At 39.9% G+C, this 24646-nt stretch overlaps 1 protein-coding gene across 1 annotated transcript in view; it reads right to left on the bottom strand.

Moving 5' to 3' along the window:
- DCBLD1 (discoidin, CUB and LCCL domain containing 1) overlaps positions 1-24646 on the bottom strand; it is a 48445-nt gene that overhangs the window by 18401 nt on the left and 5398 nt on the right. Inside the window, exons 2-6 of the mRNA XM_029962895.1 lie at positions 14079-14291; positions 3458-3595; positions 2851-2902; positions 2039-2111; positions 291-424 (exon numbers count right to left, since the gene is read on the bottom strand). Coding sequence (XP_029818755.1) covers positions 291-424; positions 2039-2111; positions 2851-2902; positions 3458-3595; positions 14079-14291 — 610 coding nt within the window. The remainder of the gene's footprint in view (positions 1-290; positions 425-2038; positions 2112-2850; positions 2903-3457; positions 3596-14078; positions 14292-24646) is intronic.

Genomic DNA, 24646 nt, shown 5'->3' on the forward strand with positions numbered 1-24646 from the left:
TGTATCTGCTAACAAAGTAATTTGTAGATATGTGTTGGAAAGAATAGAAGGAAAAAAAGAAGAAAATACTCCACTACATGGTATAGAGCCACTGAAAACTTTGAATATTTTCCTATCTCCAATGCCAACACCATTCTAATAAAGCTATAGAAACTAAGCCCAAAAGCCTCTAGACCCACACCTAACATCTTTTCCTCCCCAAAAGGTGTCCCCAGCTGCTTCTGCTGATGTGGACAGTGCACTGTACCCCAGGATTTGCCCCCAGTGTGAGCTCCACCAGTGGTACTCACTCTTGTGAGGGGATGCCATTGGCGACGGCGCCTTCGTAGCGGCTGATGCCCTTCTGCTGCGTGACGCTGATCTGCCCACCCAGCTCGTCCGTGATCACGCCCGCATGTATCGCAGATTTGCACAACAGCGAGGTCTGAAAGGCAGAAGCCAAAACTCAGAAGATCAATCTGACAAACTGCAAATGCTTTCCCTTCCAAGCCACTAGTATACAGGTGTTACAGCTCATAAAATCCAGGTAAAGCTCAAGAGAAATACGAGGCAGGGGAGGAAGGAAGAACAGCAATCTTTCCCAAAGTAATGTCTTTTGTTTTTTTTTAAATGAAAGATCAAATAATCTGCTTCTGAGAAGGTGCTGTAAGATTGTCACTCCTCAGGAAAACAAAGTCAAAGGCAAGGCAGGATTTCCTTGGGAAGATAAATCAGTAATTGCTTGCTATTCTTGCCTGAAGGCAGACCTACCTATTACTGCACCTTAGGACTTGAGTCATGGCGTACATTAGGAGATTTAGCTATGTGTTGACTAGCTGCTGCTGGGTTTTAAGTATAGCCCATTTACCAGTGTCTGAGGTGGGATAGCGCTGAAAAATACAGGCAGGACAACTTCTGTGCTGACTAGGTGGCTGCAGGCAGAAATTGGTCTGGTTCACAGAGGCCCTGCTTGGGCTGTGCTACTGGAAAATCTGGGCTGCTGGGCTGTTCCCTCCAGGGAGGGCTGGCGGGGAACAGGGGCTCAAAGGCAGCAGGTCTCCAGGGGAGCCCTGCAGGTTCTTCCCATCAGATAAGCTAAATCCTTCTTAATGGTGAAGGGAAAATGTCTTTCACAAATTCCTCAGTGCCGATAAGATCTGCATGAGGTCATGCCATGTGCTGCTTTTCTGTCCTAATCATCCAACCCAAGGGCAGAATAACTCCAGCTAATGAGAATGTAATGTGGCATTTCTTTGTTTCTTCAGCTCTGCCACTTTCCAGGCGGGAGCCGGCAAGCTTGAATAACTGGGCTTGAATAACTGGATGAACAGGTTAAACATCAACACTGACTTTTTGGAAACACAGCAACTGTTATAGTTGTGATAGGGTGGGATTTTACTTCAGGGATATGATTAAGCTTACTCTTTGAGATTTCACAGGCGTGACAGGAGGACAGTCCATGGTGAGGGGCACAGAGAGGGCAGAGCTCTGTGTGATATGAACTGTGGATAAATGCAAGCACTTGGGCAAATTCTTTGCTTTAAAGAACAAGCAGTTAGAACAACCCAAGAGGTTGGTAGTTATCAGTGGGATGTGATTAGGCAGTGTGCAATATTTATTTCATCTCAGAGGAGATTGCTAGGATACTGCAGGCATAATCCTAAAGAAAAACCATGTGTTACTGAAATGTATTTTTTTCACATGTGGACAACAAAAAAGTAAAAGCTAAAATCACAGAAATATTTGGTGCATGGATGAACACTGCCTCAAGAGGGACAAACCCTATGCAGGGTTTTTCCAGAAGGCCAGAAGCCACAAGTCAGTAGGTGTATTTGACAATTAGTGGACTTTGTTCTCACACAATTGATTTGTCTGTTTGACAAGTGTCTCTGTGTGCTTATATACTGATAGCTTACTTATATACTGATAATAAAGGGTCTATTTAACACAGCTGGGAATAATTACTGACAAAAGTCAAGCAGCAAAAGTTTAAACTGAGTGGTTCTATTCATGTTTCTTTCATCTTTATGAATTTCCCCTCATTATTCTGTGTACTTACATCTCTGTATCCTTCTCCAATATTCCCAGAAATGTCACCTGCTATGTCTCTGCAGCCAGCAGGACAGTATCTGCTGTAGTGAGAGGAGAAAGGCTTGTTTAAAACATGAACCGTAGTGATGATACACACAAATAAACTCATACAAAAGAAATGCTTTCAAACCAATAATTATTTTAGCAGCAATTTCTGGCTGGTGGTCTGTTAGTGAGTCTAGGGGATAAATAAATGGGCTCTTGAGTTTATAGGTGGACTGGACACTGTAGCACACAAAGAAACAGAAAAGCAGTTTTGCAAGGGCACTTATTTCTGTCTAATTCTCTTGTTCTAGAAATGCTACTATGTGAGTTTTCAGTGCAGATGAGATAAGAAGCCTATATGCACACTCAGAGAGCAGCCAGAAGAGCACAATTTATTACCACTTCAAATCCTATCACAAAGTTCAAGGAATCAAGAAATTATAGCTTGTCCTCAGATAATCTTATATCAGCTGGGATGTGATCTGCTCTCAGAGGGAGCACAGGAATTTAAAGCTATTTTGAATTTCAAAGTGGAAACTGTTTTTATATATACCATATATATGTGTGCCCTAACGAGTATTGCTGAGAGCTCTGCAACTCCATTCCATCATTTTTCTGGGCTGCAGACTTCCATTCTGCACTATTGCTTCTCGTAACAGAGCCTTACAGCATTGGAACTCAAAAAAATTCACTTCTTCAGAAAACCAAGACTGTTTTCTAACATTTTCTAATGACTGGACCAGATGACATACAGCAAAGCAAGCCAGAATGCAGAGAGCTACAAACCCTCTTTACCTGAATTCAGCCTTTGTATAGTGGTTTGCTCGTTCCAAACAGGTGATTAGATCTGTGGAAAGTTTACAAATGTCAATTCCCATTGTAGGATGTAGAAATAGAGATAAATATTTGGTTAAATGTGTAATTACCTTTAAAGACCCCTCTGTATAATATTTAAGCAATTTTGTTAGACTGGAAGCAACAGCTATGGTTCTCCCTCATTCTTTTCAACTCTCTCTTTTACTCCTCTTCTGTTTTACACCTTCATCAAAGTTGAACAGACCTCCAGAACATTAAATGTAGGAATGAAAATAATAATCTGTCCTACCCCGTGCTCCTATCACAGTAAGGTGGATGCTGGAGCCCAGAAAACAGTGGAGCTTCAAGGAGAATGTATTAATTTTCTCTTTCACTGGGCCTTTATTGCAGATGGTCTAGCAGCCATTATATCTGGTTAATGCTACAACTATTCCTTGCACACATGCTATTAAAAATACCTTGGTTGATGATAATCTGGAAATATTTAGGATCAAACATTTGGGCTAAAGTCTATGTGTGTAAAGAAAATAATGAAATAGGGGGGACTATGCCACTAATCCTCTACTACTTTTGGATTTCACTTTACCTGGATGATCACTACTGGCATAGGACAACAGAAAACCTCGTCCTGACACATGGGATCCACTCTCAAAGTGAATAGTTGCCTCATTGCTATCCAGAATGATTTCTTTGGGGACAGGCATCACATTACCACAATACGGCCCTATGGCAGAACAAAGAAGATTTCAAAAGTTTAGATGACATAATTAGACTGGAATATTCTCATGATTAGCAAAGAGTTTCATAACACATCCATTCTCTTTCAGTAACAATCCAAATGTTGACAAAAGGTTTTTGGCTTCAGTCCTTTATGGGTATGAGCTATAAAGTTATCCTGACAAGGAGTGGCCAGGATCCAGTTGTCTCTCCGTGGCAGAAATTCCATTATGTGTCTCTCATCACATAAGCCTTAAGAGAATGATTAATGCCCTTTGACCTTTGAAGTATAGCATGCTTACAATCAGCAGTAATTCATTAGAGAAAAATAACAGAACATTTAAAAGCAATCCAAAGGGTCTAGGCAGGGTCCCCTAGATAAACTTTCCAGACACATACAGCTCGTGCTGCTGTAGCACAGCAGCCAGTCAGGAAGGATTAAGATCATGGAGTACCTGGTTTTCAGGGACCTTCATGCCACAAATCATACTACAAGACAGTTAACACCTTACTGGGAACATTTCTTAATCTTTTCCTTTTAAAAACACCATCAGGTCATGGAATTACACAGTTCAAGTCTCCAGAATTTTAAAGGAAAAGGAGAGGTAGAGAAAGGGGAAGATGAAGGGAGTGGAACAGGGAGACAAGAGCCTTGTGCTTACATTGAATTAGATAAGGGTTTTATAGCTACCAACTACAGTATCTTGGAACAGTCTTTGGGACACTCCTTTCTTGTGAGACCAGGCATGCCCAGGACTCCTAGTAATTACATTTGCTTCTTCAGAAGTCAGTTCCCAAAGGGAGCATTCCTTTGAGACTGCCACAGTCTCTGCGCTTGCCTTCTGTCACCATACCTGGTGCAAACACTTGTCCCTGGCTACCCTCAGGCACATATAATACAGAAAATCCCAAGTAGTTTGGGTACACTTGTCCGAATTTATGAGGCTATTTACAATATAAACTGCAAAGAGGTTTTGTAAGGTGGGAAACAGATTTTTTTTCCCAAGAGAAAAAAAGATACAAGCGACCCTTTACGAGCCTTCAGCCCATCTGTTCTGTTGAGGTGAATGACAGCTTTTGTGTCCTAAAGTAAGTCTTTGGGATGAAAAATGATCAGTTTGATTTTTTCCTAGACAACCTCATTTTGTTGATTGTGGCTACTTTAGGGCAATTTGGAACTGACTTCTGAGACACAAGAAATTACATTCACAGCATGACACAAATTTGATGAGTGATACCCTCCCTAAGAGGCTCCGAAAAGCTTCTTCATTTTACTCGATATTCTGGGGTTGGGGGGGGGAAGGAGAGCTCTTTCCCAAAACTTCATTTGCCTTATTACAGCTATAAGGTCAGCCTATAGAGTAGCCTGATAGGAGCCAACGACAGCCAGCTGTCAGCAGAATGGGACAAACAAAAGAAGGAACTCTTGCCTTTTGGCTTATAAAAGTCACATGGTGAAGCCAGGCAGGCAGAGAAACAAGAGAGGAATATGACATTTCCCTGGACTACTCGTGTGTTGAAAAATGAGTCACGACTTAGTCAGAGACAACAGAGTCTATAAAAAGGGTTAAACAAATTGCTTAGGAAATGAACTTATCAAAAAGACAGCATCTGACACCGTGTCATACCAGACAACTGCACAAGTGATTTTTTTGAGAAGGTCTTTTGTGTCAGATTGCAGTGGGAGAAGTAAAGTGCTAACTTAGATATTTTTTTTTTTTGAGAGAGAGAGAGAAAAGGGAAGAAGACAGAGAGGCATTGCGCTTCTTCAAAACAAACACCTGAGAAAGCTTTAGTCCTTTTCTTCTCTGAAGGACTGTCTGTACATATTTTCTCACAAGTACTCTTTGGCTTTCTCCCTCGCAGCAATTGGCACTGACCTATCTACTCTGTAGGTATAATTTAGATGACTGATTCACAAAACCACACATCAGCTGGATCAGGGATGAGTGTCTCCTCCAGTAGCAAGTCTACATACGTTCCATATAATTATACAAACAAATCACACATCATGAGCAAAACCAATAAAATAAAATATAAAATAGGCTAGACTTACAGAGTTGTATAATCCAAATGAAAGCCAGAAATTCAGAAACAATCAGCTTAAGAAATCAGCATTTGATGTCTAAAGACAAGTTTCTACCTGTGATAAATCCAAAAATGGTATTTTTTGGATTTAAATCCAGGCTATGGTATTTTCTGCTAAGAGCAGTTCTGGTGTACTGAGAGATTTCCATGGGTAGCTCAAAATTAAGGGGGCCTAGGATGAATTCCTTAGAGAATACAGAAACAAGAAAGATTATGCACTCAAGGAAGGACTATTTTCTGAAAGTTTATCAGTTTTCTGCAAAGATTTTTAAGAAAAAAATAGGTGTGGGATTTATTAATACTCTAAAACATTAACTTGTTCTCTTGATGCAAACTAAGGAAGGCTTGCAAAATATTTAAATATATTTTTTCGCAATAAATCAGCGAAACACCACGTCAGCACTATACTGTGAGGTCCTCAGACTTGCCTGAGGTCTAGCAGAGTTTATTTCCATGTTATCAAATACAGAAAGAGGTGCTGAGAGGTAGTGCTCAGAAAAAAAAGTGTAAGCATTATCTCACCCCTATATTGATGTTCTTAGAGAAGCTGATCAGACACCAGGTTGGCTTAGAGGTTTTCTACTCCCTGAAAAACTAGACGTGTACAGTCCGTTTTTCAGGAAAAGGTGTTAATCCACTATTTTTGCTGTTTACTGTGTTTAAAATGACCTGTGTAAAAGCACCTTTCTGATTTGATTTACCTAATAATATTGGTTTTGGTTTAGCAGCACCTCACTCCATTTTGCCAGGTTTTTGCAGAGTGGCTTTTTTACCTCAAATTTTCATTTTCCCCCGAATCAATTTATTTTACATTGATGGTCTTCCAAGAAATTCTCCAGGGGAACAACCTAGTAATGCTTAAAAAATAAAACTGATTCAGGATCAAGACAATTCTGTGGGTTCAGTTTTGACCGATGAGAGAATTTTATGCTTTCATCTGTTTCCTAATTTTCTTTAGAAAAATAACATCTTTGTTTTTATGGACTCTTTCCTATGCACTTCCATATAGCAATCCTCCATTTCCTTTCATGCTGTAAAGCCAGAGACAAGATAGTCTTGTGGTCTCTCTGCATTTCAGCTTGTGGTGTGCCTGAATTAGATGCACTTTCTATATACACAGTAATGCCTAGCAGATTTGCTCTCCATTGACTTACCCATTACCTCGAATACATATATTGTGAGAATTTATAGGCATTAGAAGTATAAAACTAATCAGCATCTGTAAACATTAGACTTCATCTGAAAACTCTATTTACTACTCAGTATTTTCCATTTTAAGACAATTGAGGTATTTGGCAAAAATACTTCTAAAACTCATACATTCATATGTGCTCCCTGTGTTGTCTGTCCATTCCACCTAGGATTTATTGATTTTTATGAGCTGTCTACATGAATACAGTACAACCATAGTCGAGATGAGAGATGATGGAGAAAGCCTTGGTTTGTGTCTGGTATGAAAATGAGAAACTTGCTTATAGGGCCCTGTTAATTTTTGCTGCAGCATTTGGACTTGACTCTGGATAAATATCTAATTCCCAAAACTGGAATTTAGCCAAAAAGTTTTAAGATCCCTTTTGAGAACTGCCAGATCACGTTATCAGTTTTTCATCTCCTAATGTTAGTTGTGAGGTAAGTTGTTTTGCATATTCAGTTTGAAAAACGAGTCATGAATGCTGATCTCTCTCTGTTTCCTGTTAAAGTCACTTGGCTGGAGCTCTGATGGGGTAACTAGGCAGGATTATTGAGTTTGTTTACTAAGAACAAAGAAAAGAGTTTGATTTAATAAACAGATGTGTTACATGTGATGAAACTGAGTAGGTGTTTTCCATATTTCAGTATTATTACATCTAGATGCCAGGGCCTTTTCTTCTTTCCGTGCCTCATTAACAAGTTGACCCAACTGTGGTTCCGTCTGTTCGCTCCAGATTCTTTATATACACATATATATATATATATATACATATATATATATAAAAATATAATTCTGCAGGAGAGATATTAGGAGTCTAAGGATTTCAAATATACCTAATTTAATTTAATATTCTCTATAATTAAACTAACATTTAATGCCTTTCCTCCAGAACATTTGATCTGCTGGTATGGTCTAGGTGGCTTAAATTAAATACTTTTCTTTTGGAATCACTGTCTCCAAGTAGTATTAACATCCTGCAAGATACACAGTAAATTGTCTCGTGGATATCCTTTGGATTGCTACTCTGGAGACTGAAGAGACTATTTTATGTGTTGTTTATTTTTTAAATGTTAGCAAAGGCCTACTGCTTTTGTCTTTTTCATAATAATCTGATGATCTTTACAGCATTGTCTGGTTTTATGAGGTCGAGTTTATTTCTCCTGTCAACCAGGCTCTGGCACAGCTCATGAGCTTTCTTTGTTGAATTATGTTCCTTTATTTTTTCTACTTCCCGTAAGAAGTACTGTGCCTAGAGGACCCTCTACTCTTACACCAGCTGGCAATGCCTACATGCCATTTGTTTCTGTGGTTCTTAATACTTTCTGCCTCTTCTATAAGGCTTTTGCTTCCTTTTAGAAGCAATTATTTCCCTCTTTAGCTATTGAATGTCTGGTTCACTATGCTCATTCTCCTTTCAAATTCCCAAACTTCACTTGAAATCTGCAGTTTGACATTCACAGAGGTCTTTAAGAAACTCAGTTTAGATATCAAATCATAACATCCTCCGTTCAACAGAGAATCTTCTTCCTTTTTTTTCAGTCTTTACTTAGAGAATAAGCCACAGTTGTCAGGCAAGGTGTAGCAACAATCCCATAGATCTTCCTCTCCAGTTTTAGTATGTCCTGATGCATTTGTTTGGGGAAAACAATGTTTTAAAATGTCATCCTTATATTCAGTCGCCTTTTCTCAAATAAATCAACTTGGCATTACCTCAGTAGCTGGGGAAGGACAGGGGATATGATGAACACAGATTATGCTTGTTTTGCTTCAGAGCTAAAACCTCATCCAGAGTGCAAGTCTTTCACAAATACCACACAAAACCAGCAAGGATCTGTTGTATGAAAACACCTGCATTCTCAAAATTCATCTCCATCCTACATTCACACAAATACTTCATAAGCAGTATAAAGTAACTCTTGATAAGCAGTAAGTCTTCCTCTCCTCCAGACCAAGAGAGGTCCTCTTTGCTCCAACCATGACACGCACACGTGCAGAGGTAACAAGCATGACCCCACAAGGACGTGCCAGGAGAGAAAAAGGGCTGCTCTATGTCCTTTGCAGGACTCAGGCAAGGTGGTGTTTAATACTCGGTAGATACAAGTTGACAGAGTAGTCAAGATGAGACAGCCTGATTATTCAACAGTTAACTCTGTGCAACACAGTCTTACCCCAGGCTGAGTGGTAAACATTTCTTGTTTTAGGAAAACCTTTCATTTACTGTTTCCAAAGGGTTGCCAAAGACTGCATAAAGAAAAGAAAAAGGCATCCTCGTTTGACTGGAGAAGTAATCACAATTAAAAAATGGAGGGTCTGGACCACCTGCACAGGCTGTACATCTGCCTGCTTGACTTCAAGTGAGATCCCTCACTTCTAACATTGCGTGGTTTTAGCCAAATCCAAAGACAGAATCACAGCAACAGCTAGGAATCGTGAGTGAAGAGCTGTCGTTTAACAAGAACCAGAGAATAATACATAATACACTGTATGCAGGTAAAAGAACGGTCCATTTGATAAAACAAAACACAGACATTCTTTCTTGCATCAATCTTTCCAAATCTGAAACCTCAGGATACTCAAGCAACCACTCAGGCGAAACCCAACTGTTAGAAGAGTTTTGACTGTTAAGAAACTGCTTGACTTGATCTTCAGCAAGAACTTGTCTGGGCATTTCCCTGGGTTTCCTGAAATACCAGAAACAATACAATAATAACAAGTTTCCTTTGAGGGACAAAAAAAAAACCTGGACACACCCTTTATTCAAGCAAGATATTTATTTCTATACATAATAAGGAGAGACTGGTTTGATGAATCCCCTCAAGTCATAATGACAGGTAGGAGGCATCCAAAGGTACTTGGTTCTCCTGCACACCTGCACACACACATGTGCACACTCTCAGCAACTATTAGACACCAGTAAATGCTCAATTTGTCTAACAGCCCATAGTGGCGGGGTGTGGGGAGGAGAAAGCATTTTCAGTAATTTCACTATTTCACATTAGTTACCGGCTGTAAATTATGCAAGAACAAGTCAACTGCACTAACTCTCCAAATTATTACTAGTCACTCAGCAGCTCTGACATCCACCCCAGAGGAACACATCAATCTCCTACTGACTGGAAGTGAATGAAGAAGTAAGTAGGCACTTATCTCTTCTTTAGTCTTTCTCTCCAGTCAGGGTTGATGATCAGCTCATAAAATTAAGGGAAAAAAATACTAAGCCATTAGATGGGGAAAAAGACAGAAAAGGCAAAGAAAAAGGGTCAAAAGAGGTACAGAATTGTGATAAAGACATATAAAGAAGCTGACTAAAAGCAGTTCCTGTCATACTCTTCAAACATTTATGTTCCACCTTCCTAAGTAGTGCAAATTTTGTTCTTGAGAACTACAAGGCTGACATGGTTAATCTTGTTTTCACATATCCCTTTAACTAATTAAAAAATCAGAAGCTCTACTTCAGAGCTCAGTATTTTTAATATGCTCAGATAATGCAATTAACTCGAGAAGAAAAGCATTTCGGTAAAGGCTTCACCTTGTGTACACTGTGAGATTATGCTCATAATTATTTTTATTCTAGATTCTTTTTGTGGGACAAAACCCCCCATATTTTAATCCAGTGAAAAGCTATGCCTTTGAAACAGAACGTGATCATCTATTTATTTCTCCTAGAGACAAAACTGTGCTAATATTTAAAGGTTTGTCAGACAAAGGTGACTCAGTTCAACCAAAATGGGTGTTAGGCTCCCTTTGCTGACTGATGATTAATATTTTCACATCTAAGTCTGGATACAAAGATAACAGCTTGAAAGAAAAGGCTTGCTACAGGTTCTTTTCTATGGTGAACACTGAAGAAAATAATTTGCAGAGTAATAACCCAGAAATACAGTGTTCAGACATTTTATGTCTCCAGTTTTAGAGCTTCATTAAGAGTATTTAATTATCATCTTTTAATTGCAATATTGGAGAAATCTAAATGCAATAGTTGCCTTCACAGGTCCATCAAAGGTGAGAAGTGCTGTAGTGTCACATTAGTGTCTCAGTTGAGACTCAGAGAGGCTTCAGTACATCAGCATACCCAACAATGCGCTTTTCTAGGAATGAATTGTACTCTTCTATCAGTCTACAAAAATCAAGGAATGTCCTGAACTTAAATAAAATTTGCATGCAAGTGGTCTAATCTGTAGTCACCAATTTACAAAAGTGAAGACATCCATGTTACAGCTAACATAAATCAACTAATCCATTTATTTGTATTTAACAGCTTCCCCTTATTGCACAGAATAGAAATACCCTAAACACAAATTGAGTTACTCTTTGTTGTATTGCATGAGTCGCTGCAGATGGTTATAATCATGAATGAATCACAGTTAAATGGAAAGACTGGAAGAAATCTGAAAGGAAAACAATACTTTGTCATCTGAGTCTTCTTTACCCTAATTTTATATTTACACGCATAATCTAGTGTTTTGCCTCTGACCGATTTTCTAAGCTTCAGATTCACCCCTCAGCAGATGTTTGTACTCATACTGACATTCACACTGTTGTCTTCTGTAGAGTTGAAGAGATCAGCATGATATTTAAAACATATTTCCCTTTGGATCTTATTGTCTTGTAATTGCAAACCTCCTAAATACAGAGCAAAGACTGCTTGGCTAATTTGAAACATGAACAATATTCACACTGCCAGCTTTCCTACTTTGCTTTTTAGGTTTTCTTTTTTAAACCCAGGTCAAATACAGAAAACATGCAAAGATGAGTTTTTAATTGCTCAGATGTTTCCAATGACTGCAAAATATTTTCAATGCTCTATCTTCCTGTGAAATAATTTCGATGGCAAAGATAGGTGTCTCCTTGACCAAAGGGAAGATGTTGACCTGCCTGTAGATGTTCATGAGGAGGAGACAGTTGCAAAGAGGAGATCTGGATTCAGAAACAGCTGTCTAAAATGACACTTAACAGACTGAATGGATGTAGCAGTGTCTACTCACAGGGCTTCTTTTGCTGACATAAATGCATATTAAAAGCCAGAACTATAGCAAAACTACTGAAAAAAATTACTTAGAGGAGCTCTAGTCTCATCCAAGAATTACTGTGTCTTTTAAAACACAGGGGACATGATGAATTTATGCCTATAGAACTATTTCCACACTGTTGTGCATGGATTGACCTGAATGTAGAGACTTTGTAGGTATGCTGGTGGGAAAGTCTACAGTGAGCTGCAGACCACAAAAAAACATTACAGAGGGTATGTCTGTTTAACCTATAAAACTGGTTTAATCAGATATAAGCAAAATCTGCTAATTGTGCAGTTCATTATGAGAATGCAAATTATAGTCCACATGCATGTAACATTACCAATTAGGTCTGAAAATGGGTGTGGGAATACTTTAAAAAAATTAATTATGTGGATTTGATTGCATAATACACAGGTATTCTGTGCTTACAGGCTGAAAAACTGCAGGATAAACTATGTGAAGAGGCCTTCATGCCGATGTGTAAGGACTCAAAATTTCAATCAACATCCAAGATTCATTTTTCACTTCAAAAAAAAATATATTGATTCATCCCTGTTTCCAAGATACTTTGATTAGAAATGCCAAGATAGTATAAATAAAAATTATTCAGATATGTTAATGTAATATCAACCACCTAGTTCTTACTGCCAAGTACAGGCAGACTGTGTCAGGTAAATACAACTCATTACTTACAGTTATGAAATGGATCATAGAACCATGGAATGGTTTGGGTTGTAAGGGACCTTAATCTAATTCCAGCTGCCCCCACCATGGGCAGAGACACTTTCCACTAGATCTGGTTGTTCAGGGCCCCATCCAACCTGTGTTTAAACACTTCCAGGGATGGGGCATCCACAACTTCTCTGGCCAATCTGTTCCAGTGCCTCACCACCCTCATAGTGAAGAAAGAAATAAAAAAAAATCCCAGCACATGTGAACAAAGATGTTCCTTATGCCTCAAATCAAGCTCTATGCAAGGCTTAGACATCAGCATGTCACTGCCCACTCTTAGTGAAGGCTGTTTCAAAATGTAATACCTCCCCCATGAGAAGAGTAATTACCTTTACCTTCCTTTGAGAGCAAGGTTTTAATACTTCACTTGATCTTCTCTTACCAGATGAGTGATAAGCCTATCATGCTGATGAATGAAAGGCAATCAACCCTCCTTACTACTAAGATATCTGTTAGATCTCATCCTTGGAGAACCACATACTTTTCTGAGCCAAGCAATAAGCTGAAAAACCTGCAGAGGCCCTGTGTAGCTCATGTCTTTGTCACATTTTCCCATTGAATCCATTCTGCTTGTTAAGTCCAGTACAGCACATTCAGCTTCAGCTGACTGATGGGCTACAGCCCATTCCTAACAGGCAAAATCTTAGGAACTGTCAATTCTTGAGTTTACTCCTACATTGGGGATCTCCTTGCAGCCTTGGATTTAAATTAGACTTCTGAAAAAGGGTACATTGACTTGAAAATCAGTTTGATTCTTTTAGAAAGTGCAGATCAAAGTTTCAGTGACATCTGATTGGGAAAAACAACTTGAGGAAGGCCTCAGGTTCTCCCTGGGGGAGGATCCTGTTGTTATGATTGTTTAAAGTGCACAGCTATAGCAGATTATTTACTTATCTTCCTGTGCAAATCTCTTACAGCAGTGCAGTCTGGCTTCATGCATTTAATATCTACATGTATTAAAGCCTGTACATTAGCAAAGGTTATCAGTGGCTAATAGGTAGCAATAATAAAGGTTATCTCTTCTCTGCGCCATGAACTGCCTAGAAATAGAGACATGCAGGATCATTTGGCTCCAATTTCTCATCTTTGTCTGGTTCACGAGCAAGCTCTTTCCCTGTGCAAGGGAACAGGGCTGCTACAGATCCACAAACTTGCTGTACCAAAACTGTGACAGTGAAGCTCTGCAGGTCTGAAGGCAGAGCCCTTGGGGTGGATGTGGCAGAGCCAGGCATATGCCCTTGTGTCCCTGGCAGCCCCTCTGCAGCAGAGCATGGCAGCACCCTTGGCCTGGGCAGAACTACACACAGTGTGAGGGGCAATGGCCTCCCATACAGAGAAGGACACACTTGAATATGAAAAGGAGGAGGAGAGGACAGAGGCTGACATTTCTTGCATTTTGCTGAGCTGGCCTTTTACTCACGCTTTCACCATTTCATGCATTGACCATTGTCTTGTCTTTTACGTACCGTGCAATGTTGAAGAGCTCTGGATGGTAAGGTAGCTGGACTCGCATTTCTGTGATTCGATATCCAGGTCTCCAATTTTCAAAATCAGGCGTTTTCCTTGAGGCACTTGGATTTTCTTTTCACAAAGTGTGTAGTTTGGGTATGTACCGGGATAGTTCTTGGATGCCAGCGTCCCACTGTCTTGATACATCACTGTGTGCCCACATCCATCCCCTGCAACAGGAGAACAAAAAAGGAAAAGAAATGTAATAAGAAAAATGTAAAAGAAATAAAAAACATATAGAGAAATACTGGCCACATAATCACGTCTCGTGCACTTTCCCCTTTTAAAAAAGTATTTTGAAATACTCCATTTCAGTTCTACTTCTGTTGGAACACAGGTAACAAAAATAAATCTAGTCACATTTCTCTTGTAAAGCAGTAGAAAGGGGGGTTGGAAACACTAATGAACTAAGCAGTATTTGACAGTACTGTACAGACAGTCTCTCTGGCTGTCTGCTTTACAGACAAACCCTACTGAATTCTGAAGAGAGGGTAACTGAATCATACATGAAAGCACAACAGACATGATTTAACTATGTACTATCATAGACCAAACACCTTACTTTCTTGTTGGCTTTCTTGTCTCAATTGCACAACACAAAAAAGCACGGAGGACAAGGTGAAGACACAGGAGAGGCTTCAAAAGGGGGATGTGCACTGTTAATGGTACGCAGGCTACTTCGCAGTACATGCCTGGAAATACAAGTGCTGCTGCCTCCTTGCTCAAGGGGTGAGGGCAGGTGCCCGCAAAGTGTGTTTTCATGGCACTGTATAGGAGCCAACTTGGCTTTAGAGCCTTTCCTTGGTGGAGAAGCATCTGAGGAACAGCTGCAGCAGAACATAGGACAACAGGAAAAGGCACATGGAAATACATGGGGGGATGTGTGGACTGACATGGAAAACAGGAAGCATCCACAGAGGGGAAGGAAGCAGGTATCAGATAAGAGACCTTGACTATTAAAGGAAGCAATTTTTACTGAACTATTTAAAAGTATACTAGGAACTTAAAACTGATATATTAAAGCCTAAGCCATTTCATTCTGCTCAATCATCCAAATAATGGAAACTTTTGCAACAGTGAAACTAGGATCATATACATGTGCATGTAGGCAGTCCTTAGCTTTAGGTCAGTTAGGGCATAGGCATTCTTTACATAGGAGTCTTGTATACTGCTTATCTTTATCTGTGCAAAACTGAAGCTAATCCAAGAAATGTTAATAAAACAGACAGTCCTGCAGAGCTGAGAATTCACAATGTCCTCTTTAACTACCCAAAATTTTACTTTTGGGGATATTTTGGTTAAACTGTTTTGGTTTGTGCATTTTCATTACTATCTGAACTTCCTTTCACAAACACTAGGTAAAACAAACTTAAGGTTTCATAAGATTATTTAAAAATAAACAACAAGAAATGAAGTGTTGAAAAAGAAACATGACTTATTGGGGTTTGTCGGGCAAAGTGGCATGCTATGCAAAGATAAGCTCCAAGCTATCAGACTTTGACTTACTACCATATAATTACATATAATTTTATCCAAATCACTCAACTGTTTTTTCACAAGCAACCACATTTATTTTGAAGTTTTAGCATTACTACTAGCTTTGTTGCCTGCTATTTATTTTTGTTGCAGGTTCGTGCTGGGAATAGAGGGGAATAGAAGATACAGATCCAAAATCAGCTCACTGTAAAACATGTTCAATATGTTGTTTTCAGATCTTGTTCACATGCTTTAAAAAAAATCTGTTGTTCCAGTTTTTTATCTAAGTGTTATTGATTTTAGGATGCATAGGAAAATACTCAAGATGAAAGAAAAACTAGACTCATGAGCAAATAATCTTTTAATGGAAGCTTTCTGCAACTGGAATAAAAATATAAAGAGTAATACAGTACACGAGCTATCAGCTTTCTGAACAGAGAGAGGGGTCCACAGAGGTCCAGAAAATGTAAAACCAGATCACTTCTAGCTGAACACAGTACAACCTTGCTGCCTATGTAGCCAACTGCTGTGTAATAAAAAAAAATGCCCATGGCCTTCAATTTACACTGCATGTTTCTATCTGTGAGCATTTGCTTTAGCTGGGCTGATGAAAATAAAGTAACTACAATCTTGAGCTTAGTTTGCAACTTATCCTTATTAGGAAAGAAAAGGGAAAACAAAGGGTGAAGTTACAGGACCACATGGGGATGAACTCCTTAGAATGGAAAGTCTAATATTCACGTAGTTTTCATCTCACTGGGCTATATTCTGGCCTGTGTCACCTTGGTACACTCCTAAGGATCCTTTGTGGTATAAAATGCTCCTCAAAAAACTGTAAAGACATTGCTATCATGGTAAGACCCTGACAACTGTCCAGGTCACACAGCCTTATATTTCTGAAGAAAGTGTAGAGGCAAAACTGTGCATGAGAGACCTCAGCCTGCCTTTGTCGAGGTTATACAAGGTCTTGTTCCCAGGGAAACTCCTTCTTTTTTGTTAAATCTGTCTTTGAGTCAGAGTATTAACACCTGAACATCTTTTGAGCTAAGAATGCATAAATGCTCTTTTCTGACTTTTCACTAGTGGGTCATGGTCATTCAAACACTCTAGCTGATGAGAGGTAGGCTCAGCATCAGCCTGCACCTGTGACATCCCTTGCTGCCTCTGTTCTTGCCTGCCTCAAAGGAAAAGCTAATGATAAAAGCTTGTTTGCCACAAGAACTGAAGCAATGTCCAAGAAGTCAGACCAAGTCCTAGTAACTATTGTTTCTTACAGAGAAGGCTGACTGCAGCTCTGAATTTTGAGTTTCTCAGCAAGATTGCCAGAACAAAGAAAAATCTTACACTGAAATTTGCTGTAAAACCCATCCTAGGGAAGGAGTCAGAAGGTACAGAGGGAAGGTACAGCAAAGCTCAGGATCTCATGGTTTAAAGAGAGATTTAATGATTAAATGTTAGTGAAAAAAATTACAAATATAACACCATTATATAACAAGGGCTCAGAAATGGAGGCAAGTTGTAAAAAATTCAAAGCATATCCCTATTTTCAAATGAAAAATGTGAACAATACTACCATTAGTTTTGTTCTTACTATTTTCCACAGAAAATTTTGATTTCCAGCAGAAATGTATTGGTCAAACATCAAAAACACTGAGTTGAAAACACAACTCCTTGTCCTTATGAAAACTATCATTTAAATTCCTGACGTCACACTCTTTTCTATAGGCACAGCTCTTCTGCCTGGAAATATGTTTATTCGACTAGTCAGTTTGACACAGAATTTCTTGCTGACACTGAATTTTAAATTAGCACTACTTCTGAGAACTGTTTTCTATCACCCCATTTGGCAAGAAGCTGGCAGCCTTGCCTCAGACATCCAAGTTTCATCACTTCTCACTGGACAGGAGCAAAGCAAATATTTGAGCACGAGGTATTCAGCAACCAGAGTCTAAACCCACTTAGATTTAATAAAATCTCCCCACAGCACTAGAAGTTATTTAAAGCACATCAAACATGCTTTATAAAAGAAGTTCCCATGGGCATTTGAATCAAGACCAAGATCATAGTCTCTGGATCATGGCCCTCTTGGCCTCCAGGTTGTACCGAAGACAACACAGCACTGAAATTAGGGCTGTTTACCAGAGATAAAAATACTCTCCTAGGGCAGATAATGGAAACAGCTCCCCAAGAAGTGAGAACCACAGCTGCCACCTTCTGCCACAGCAGTGAGCACACCACTCACACCTTGCTCTGTCTCACATGGTGCTCACTTGTGCATCTTTTTAAAACCAAACCCGGGACCCCACCAGAAGACACCAGCACATGTCTCTGTGGTGAGAGCAAGAGGAGATACCAAGTGGCTGGTAGATAGTACCATTTCCCACCCTCAGACACACATGTGATTAATGTGTGTGGGACAAGGTGGAAAAGTATCTCCAAGCTGCTGTGTCTGGGCTGGGTCTCACCATGGCTGCTGGCTAACAGGCAGGAGGGCCCCCTATGGGATCTAACCTGCCCAGGAAGGACATAGGTAATGAAATCAATGTTCTCAAACAAGCTCTGGCTCCACACTGTGAGCTACCCTCGGCACAGCCCCTAACAGATTCTGAGGCTTTAGCAAAATGATGGTGGTGCCAGGGGCAGCACAGCTAGAGATCTCTAAAATGATGCTGGTTCCTTCAGGCACCCTCTTATCATCCAGAATCACCTGGCTAGGACGATTCGCTCCTCCCTTCCCAAGCCCAGCACGCAAGCTGAGCCCTGGTCTCTCACTCCTCTGCTCCCTGGGCTTTTCCACCCCTTACAACACATGTACACGTGCACAGTGCCTTCATCCAAGCAGTCATCACATCCCCTTCTCAGCTAGGGAAAAGGTTACAGTTTTTCAAATAAGTGCTATAAAAAGTTTCTATGTGCTGCACCTTTCAGAAACATGTTGATACGGCCAACTACAAAACAGTTACAGCGTATGGTATCAAAGCACATTTTCAAAAGCATTGCTACAATATCCTGGCTGCAAACAGCTGCCTTTTTCATCCTGATTCACCCTCATGAAGCAATTCATAACAGATTGGACCTAATCCAGGGCTAAATACGTGTTATACCTAGGCCTGTTCATACGCTCAGCTTGTGGTTCCCTTCCCCCCTTCCATCCCATCGGACAAGCCAATTCACTCTTGGTACCAGCATTTCACTCTTGGTGTCTCTGGTTACAGACTCTTGCTACCTGCTGCCCCTTGGCTGCCCATCTCTTCCCACCAGCATGAAGCCCCACAAAGCAACTTTATCTCCCTGCCTCCTCTCCCAGTTTGACATCCTTTTGCACAGCCACCTTCATGGTGATGCCTGGGACAAGGCATGCTCTCCCCACCCTGCATGAGGCCAGGGAGCAGAGCTGTTGGGGGCTGATGGCCTATCCTTCCTTCCCACTCCTTTCTCCCTTGAGAGGAGAGAGCAGAAAACTGTTTCTGTATACTTAAATTTTTGATTCAGACAAAAAAAATCAGCATTTTCTGAAAAGCCACAGCTGCAGATGGACAGTGTCAAGGTGGAGAGTCAAGGGTACATCTCTGAGAGCTCTGATGAGAAACCCACAAAGAGAAATAAGATTTGTCTCATCTTCCACATTGCTTTCACTGAAGTAATCACTCCAGCTTATTAAAAGCTACAATATAACTGAGCCAAGAAGGAGTTTTGCATCTGTGTTTGAAATGAGTTATGCATAAGAACATAGAAGTATCTAAAAAAGAAATCAATTCCTTCCAGTCAAACCTGTGCCATCCCTGCTCACGTGGGATAGGGAAAAAGACAGGGAAAAACCAAGTTTCTTGCTAAATGCCATAGAAATCCACTGGTGTGGTCTGAAAACACTTCATGTTTTCATACAGCTACTTTAACTTCCATTACTAGTGGAATCATGCACACTGCAAACACAGATGTGTTCATGCCTTCACTGCTTTCTGAGGTGACGGAGTAAAATCTAGAGTTTAGTTTTTCATCTCTAACCTCTCTGCTGCCAAACCTGGGTCAAGAGCATCAGATCCTTATTGTGCCATTATAACAGAAGGGAGAGAGCTCCACACAGCCAAGACCTAAACCCATCACTTTTCTAGAGAATGGTGAGATGTCAGACCTTTATGCTTTTTCTGGCAGTGACATCAAGCAGGTAACTAAAACGAAGGGCAACATCACAGTCCTGTGGCATGGCTGGGCAGGTGAGTACCCCCAGTCCTCCTTCCCAGCAGTGCTAGGGGTCAGAGCCACAGGCACCATGTGGGCAGTGGGGGGATGGCCATGCATTTGAGGATTTCACAAACCACCAGATTCAGGACAGATGCCACTTACACCAGCCAAGCAACTGGCTGAGCCCTACTTCTAAAGTATATAAAGACACAGCAGGATTTTTTCAAAAGTTCAGCTTTACATCTTCACAATATTTTGTGGATACAGCAAAAATAATTTTCAAATAATGAAAGAAACCATTAAAAATTAAGGCAAGTCTATAATCATCTGAAAAAAAAAACCAGTGATTGGTATCTTCCATGGCCTTTCAATTAGTATTAATATCTGTTTAAGGGAAGAAGTCTCCCACTCCACAGTATGCCATACTACAAAAGGAAAAACAAATAGTGTGTAAACATTTTCTTTGAATTGCATTTTAATTTGACTCCATTAGGTTCCCAGGAAACATTTTAACTTCTGCTGTAGCAGCTCCTGAGGACACCCATTTTGCTGCCCAAGCTAACCAAGCAGTGGCTGGCAGGAGGGCCGAGAGCAGGAAGAGAAGGTAGAGCAGCAGAAGAAACAAAGGAAAATTGTGGAGTGCTGATTTTGTTGCCCAAATTATTTACTTATGAACTTCAAAGGGATGCAAAAGAGAAGGAGGCCAAATAAACCACAGAATGTTTTCCCCTCCTCTTCACAGACGTTATTTATTGTAATGTTGCTCTTAGAGTAGAAATGAGAAAAAAGCAAATGATCTCCAGTTGGTTCCACAGTGGTTCCATAAATCACAGATTCCCACCATGTGCCCATCTGCAATCGCCTCTATAGCCTTTCAGGCTCCAGCTGGGGGCTGGCTTTCCTCAGGGTGTCCTCTGCAACCAGCCTCAGGAGATGTTCTGCCTCAAACGTGTAACAAGTTATTTTGGTAACCAGTTGGATTACCATCATCCAGTACAGAAAAAAAAAAAAATCCCTGACAACCCCTCTAAATGTCTTATCTAGCAAAGTAGCTTACATCCATACTACCATTTTTCAAAGTTAAAGAGTTTTTTAGCAATTGCAGCACAGCCATCTGCCAGTAGCCAGGGAAATCTTTCCAGCTGTGCTGACCTACATGCTAGTGACTTTGCTGGATTGCTACAACTGACCTGGGCAGCTTTTACTATCCCAGAAACCTCTCACCCTTGCAGAAATTCACAAAGGCAAAAACCTAGCAAGATCTGAGATTTTATTTATTTAGCTGCTAAAAGGTCAAAAGAAAGCAGAAGTCTCCTTATAAGCAACTTCGCCTGTCAACAGAAAGTCATATTCACTGAAGAGGGAACTTTACATTCAGCATGCAGGTTTGAAACCTGAACAAGTAGTAAAGTCTTACTTAAACTAACAAAAATGCAAACCAGAAACTCTCTCACTGAAACTCTTCCAGTATCCATAAAGACTTGATTAACTTTGCTACTTAAAATATCTTCCTGGAAAGCAACCATCTCATCTGCTTATACATTTTAGGGACTTGTATCAGGATGAAGCCTAACACTACCTGGCAGGAGACCTCAGTGACAGGACAATTCAGATTACTGTAGAAATCACAGTGCAAAAGAAGAGAATAGCAGCTACAGCCCGGTAGTTCCTTTCCTATGAATTTTGTATGAGTACACAGGATTAAGAAGGTGCTGCATTCTGTGAAGAACAAAATCCTGAAACACAAAAGGGATAAGGTTTATACAAAATTGCAAATAGCATTGTACAGTTTTCTTACTTTGCTTTTATTATATATGCAAATAGTAGCAAATGAGGTTTGCCTTTGATTTTCAGTATCACTATCTGGTTCCATCACAATCTGTGAAAGATAGACAGTACCAGAGTACATGTCAAAAATAACTATGGTTTATAGTTGCTGCTTCTAGGACTTAGGTGGTATACCCAAATGTAGTCCGCCAGAGTGGCAAGTTTCAGCATTGGAATTTGCTTTTCAGCACTCTAAATACAGCAGTCTTGTGCTTGTGGGTGTGAGAAAACTTCTATGCCTTTTTAGCTGCTGAAACAAAAGAGATTTGTAGATTATTTACTTATTTCCTGCATAGCTGCATTTAGTATTTGTCAGTGCTTTTCTTTTATGAAGGTGGCATATTGCTGAGATTGACCACCTCAACATCTTACTATTCTGTGTGGTTTTGGACAGAGATAGGAGAACAGAGTTACATATGTATGGAAATCTCAGACGAATTTTAAGTGTAGGGTCCCCTTTTTGCAAAAGGGAATTTGATTTTTTGTTTTCTAAGTAAATACCTGCCTTCTTTGAGATACATGCCCATAGTATGCACCTCAAGTACAGTGAAGGCACTGAGAAGTTAGTTACCAAGCACTTGTAACTGCATACTTGGAAAGAACTGTGAAGGATTCTAAATGAATGGGAAGATGGCCATGCTCCACCCATGGTCATCAGCCACCTCTGTAGAGTAACTCAGAATCCTGTTGATGCTTCAGTGCTATGAAGGTTATGGGGAACAAATATCCCACAGACAGAGGTTTATTCCTGCCCTTCTGCCTACAGTATCCCAGCGAGCTGTCGACGACACAGGGCTGCAGCAGGAGATGGAGTTCTCTCCGGCTGTGTGCTGGGCTACCCCTGCAATGGAGGGACATTTTGCCATTAGGGCATCTCCTCTGATTCTGCTGATTTGTGGTAAACATACAGTTGAATTTTTATTAAGGGTTTTTTCAGGCAAAGTAGGAAATGCTAATCTTAACCGAAAGTCATATCATATATATGCAAATTGTTTGCTCTACTTTCTCCATCTGTTTTCTTCTCAGGTTTTTCTCTTCACTATGCTTTACTGGAGATTAACTTACAGTATATTGCACCAAATTTGGACTGTGTGGGAAACATATGCTGCAATCTCAGGGCCAGACTCGAATATTGGGTTGCACAGGAATATTCACAGCAGTGCTAAGGACTGACAAACCCACAGGGACAGGAAATTTAGAGACACCACAGTAAGGAGAGGCTGAACCAGAGCTGTTCCAGTTACAGTAGCAGGTGGGAAGGCAAGATTTCAAAACAGTTTTAATTTGGGCAAGAGGAAATGGCTGAACATGACAGAATGAAACTACACACTTCCCTTATTTTAATATGTAATTCCCTTGTTAGTGTGATACAATTCAAACAAGATAGAAAGTTAGCAATGATGCAAGGTGGCCTTTTTTTCTTGAAATCAAACCTATCCTGGCTTACTTGACAAATCATGCATTCACCTTTTATGCCTGTATTTCTAGGTGAAATATGTGATTTGTTAGTAAGAAAGGACAACAGAAAGCATGCCACTTTTCTGCGAGCAAATTATGCAGACACTCCATTATCCCCAAGGTATAAATTAACAAATATCTCTTTAAAAAATTAATTGGTTTCTGACGGAAACAATAATCGCCTTTTATTAGCAAGATATATTTTTTTCTTTTGTCTTTTTACTCAGTGAACCCAACATCTAGGAAACTAGCTATTTCCTTCTTGGTTATTGCAAATTAACAAGAAGTGGTTTCTTGCAACTCCAGCAGGAATGGAAGCAAAAATTACCTGAATTAAGATTAATTTACTATTCTGACCTGAAGCACTGAAAGCAGGAAATGCCTTCTATCAGTATTGTCACATTACCAGCCTGCCTGATGCTTGTCATCAAGGTATTAACCACAATGGTGTATGCAGAAGCTCCATACACCAGGAAACTTTGTGACTTCTCTGGCTAATTGTGGTTACAGATAGTCACTGTGAAAAATATTTTAAATTAAAAAATAGAGAGGAAAGCAGCTACAGCATTACTTAAGTACTGTAGTCTTGGTTGTGGTACCATATATGGCCCATCATTTCTGTGACATGTTAATATGAGACTGCACAAAAGGTATTTGCTAATGGATGTAGAAAATAGCACAGAAGAGTGTATTTTATGCCCCTCTGTGTACATCACGTACACTGAAACCCCATAATTTCATTTTGACTGGAATTTTTTGATTAGCAGTACTATCAATCATGTTCTCCAGTTTTGAAATAGAATACAGCAGAAAGATCTGAGCAGTTTTTCACTCATTTCAAGAGTGAATACCTCAGTGTAACTGCTCAATTTATTTTGATACAGTTTTATTTTGCTTTCCACCTCCAGAATACAGGGACTGAAATTCATCTAAAAACAAAATAGCAGATTAATTTTCAAAACACAAGCACTAGCAAGGACCATGAGTTTAACCACACCTCTTCTGTCTGTGCTAAAATACCAATAGAGCAGTAAGTACTGACTCTTCGGGCTTGAAAACGTTAACACTTATGACCACTCAAAAAACCTCCAGTTCTGTAGCTCATAGGCATTTCAACTTCAATTCCCTTGTAGCATGCTGACATAAGATACATGGGATAATATAAACTTCTGTCTTTGGGAGAAAACTGAAACAGGGAATGCAATAGCTCTAATGTGAGCCATGGACCTTGCTGCTGAAGTCTCCCAGCGGAGGGGGACCCACAGGATACCTGAATTTATTTTACAGGTTAAAATATGTATTTTCATAGCTGGAGGGCAAAGTGGATTTATTTATTTTTTTTTTTTATTTTTTTTTTAGTGTGTGTGTGTCATGAGTTCATTTTACAAATGAAGCATAGCTGACATTAAGTCAAAGCAACACGCCAACACAGAACTGGTGTGGCACCAGAGCAAAACACAAGTAGTTTCAGACAGAAGCCGCACAGTTACCACAGCTGCAACAACAAGGCTCAGGCATGTAACAAAAGCCATTCTGTTCGGGTGGGTGAAGAAATCCACCTATGCCTTCAGCTTTTTGAGTT

The sequence above is a fragment of the Manacus vitellinus genome, unplaced genomic scaffold (genome assembly GCF_001715985.3).
Source record: "Manacus vitellinus isolate BGI_N305 unplaced genomic scaffold, ASM171598v3 scaffold_4_pilon, whole genome shotgun sequence".
Taxonomy (NCBI): domain Eukaryota; kingdom Metazoa; phylum Chordata; class Aves; order Passeriformes; family Pipridae; genus Manacus; species Manacus vitellinus.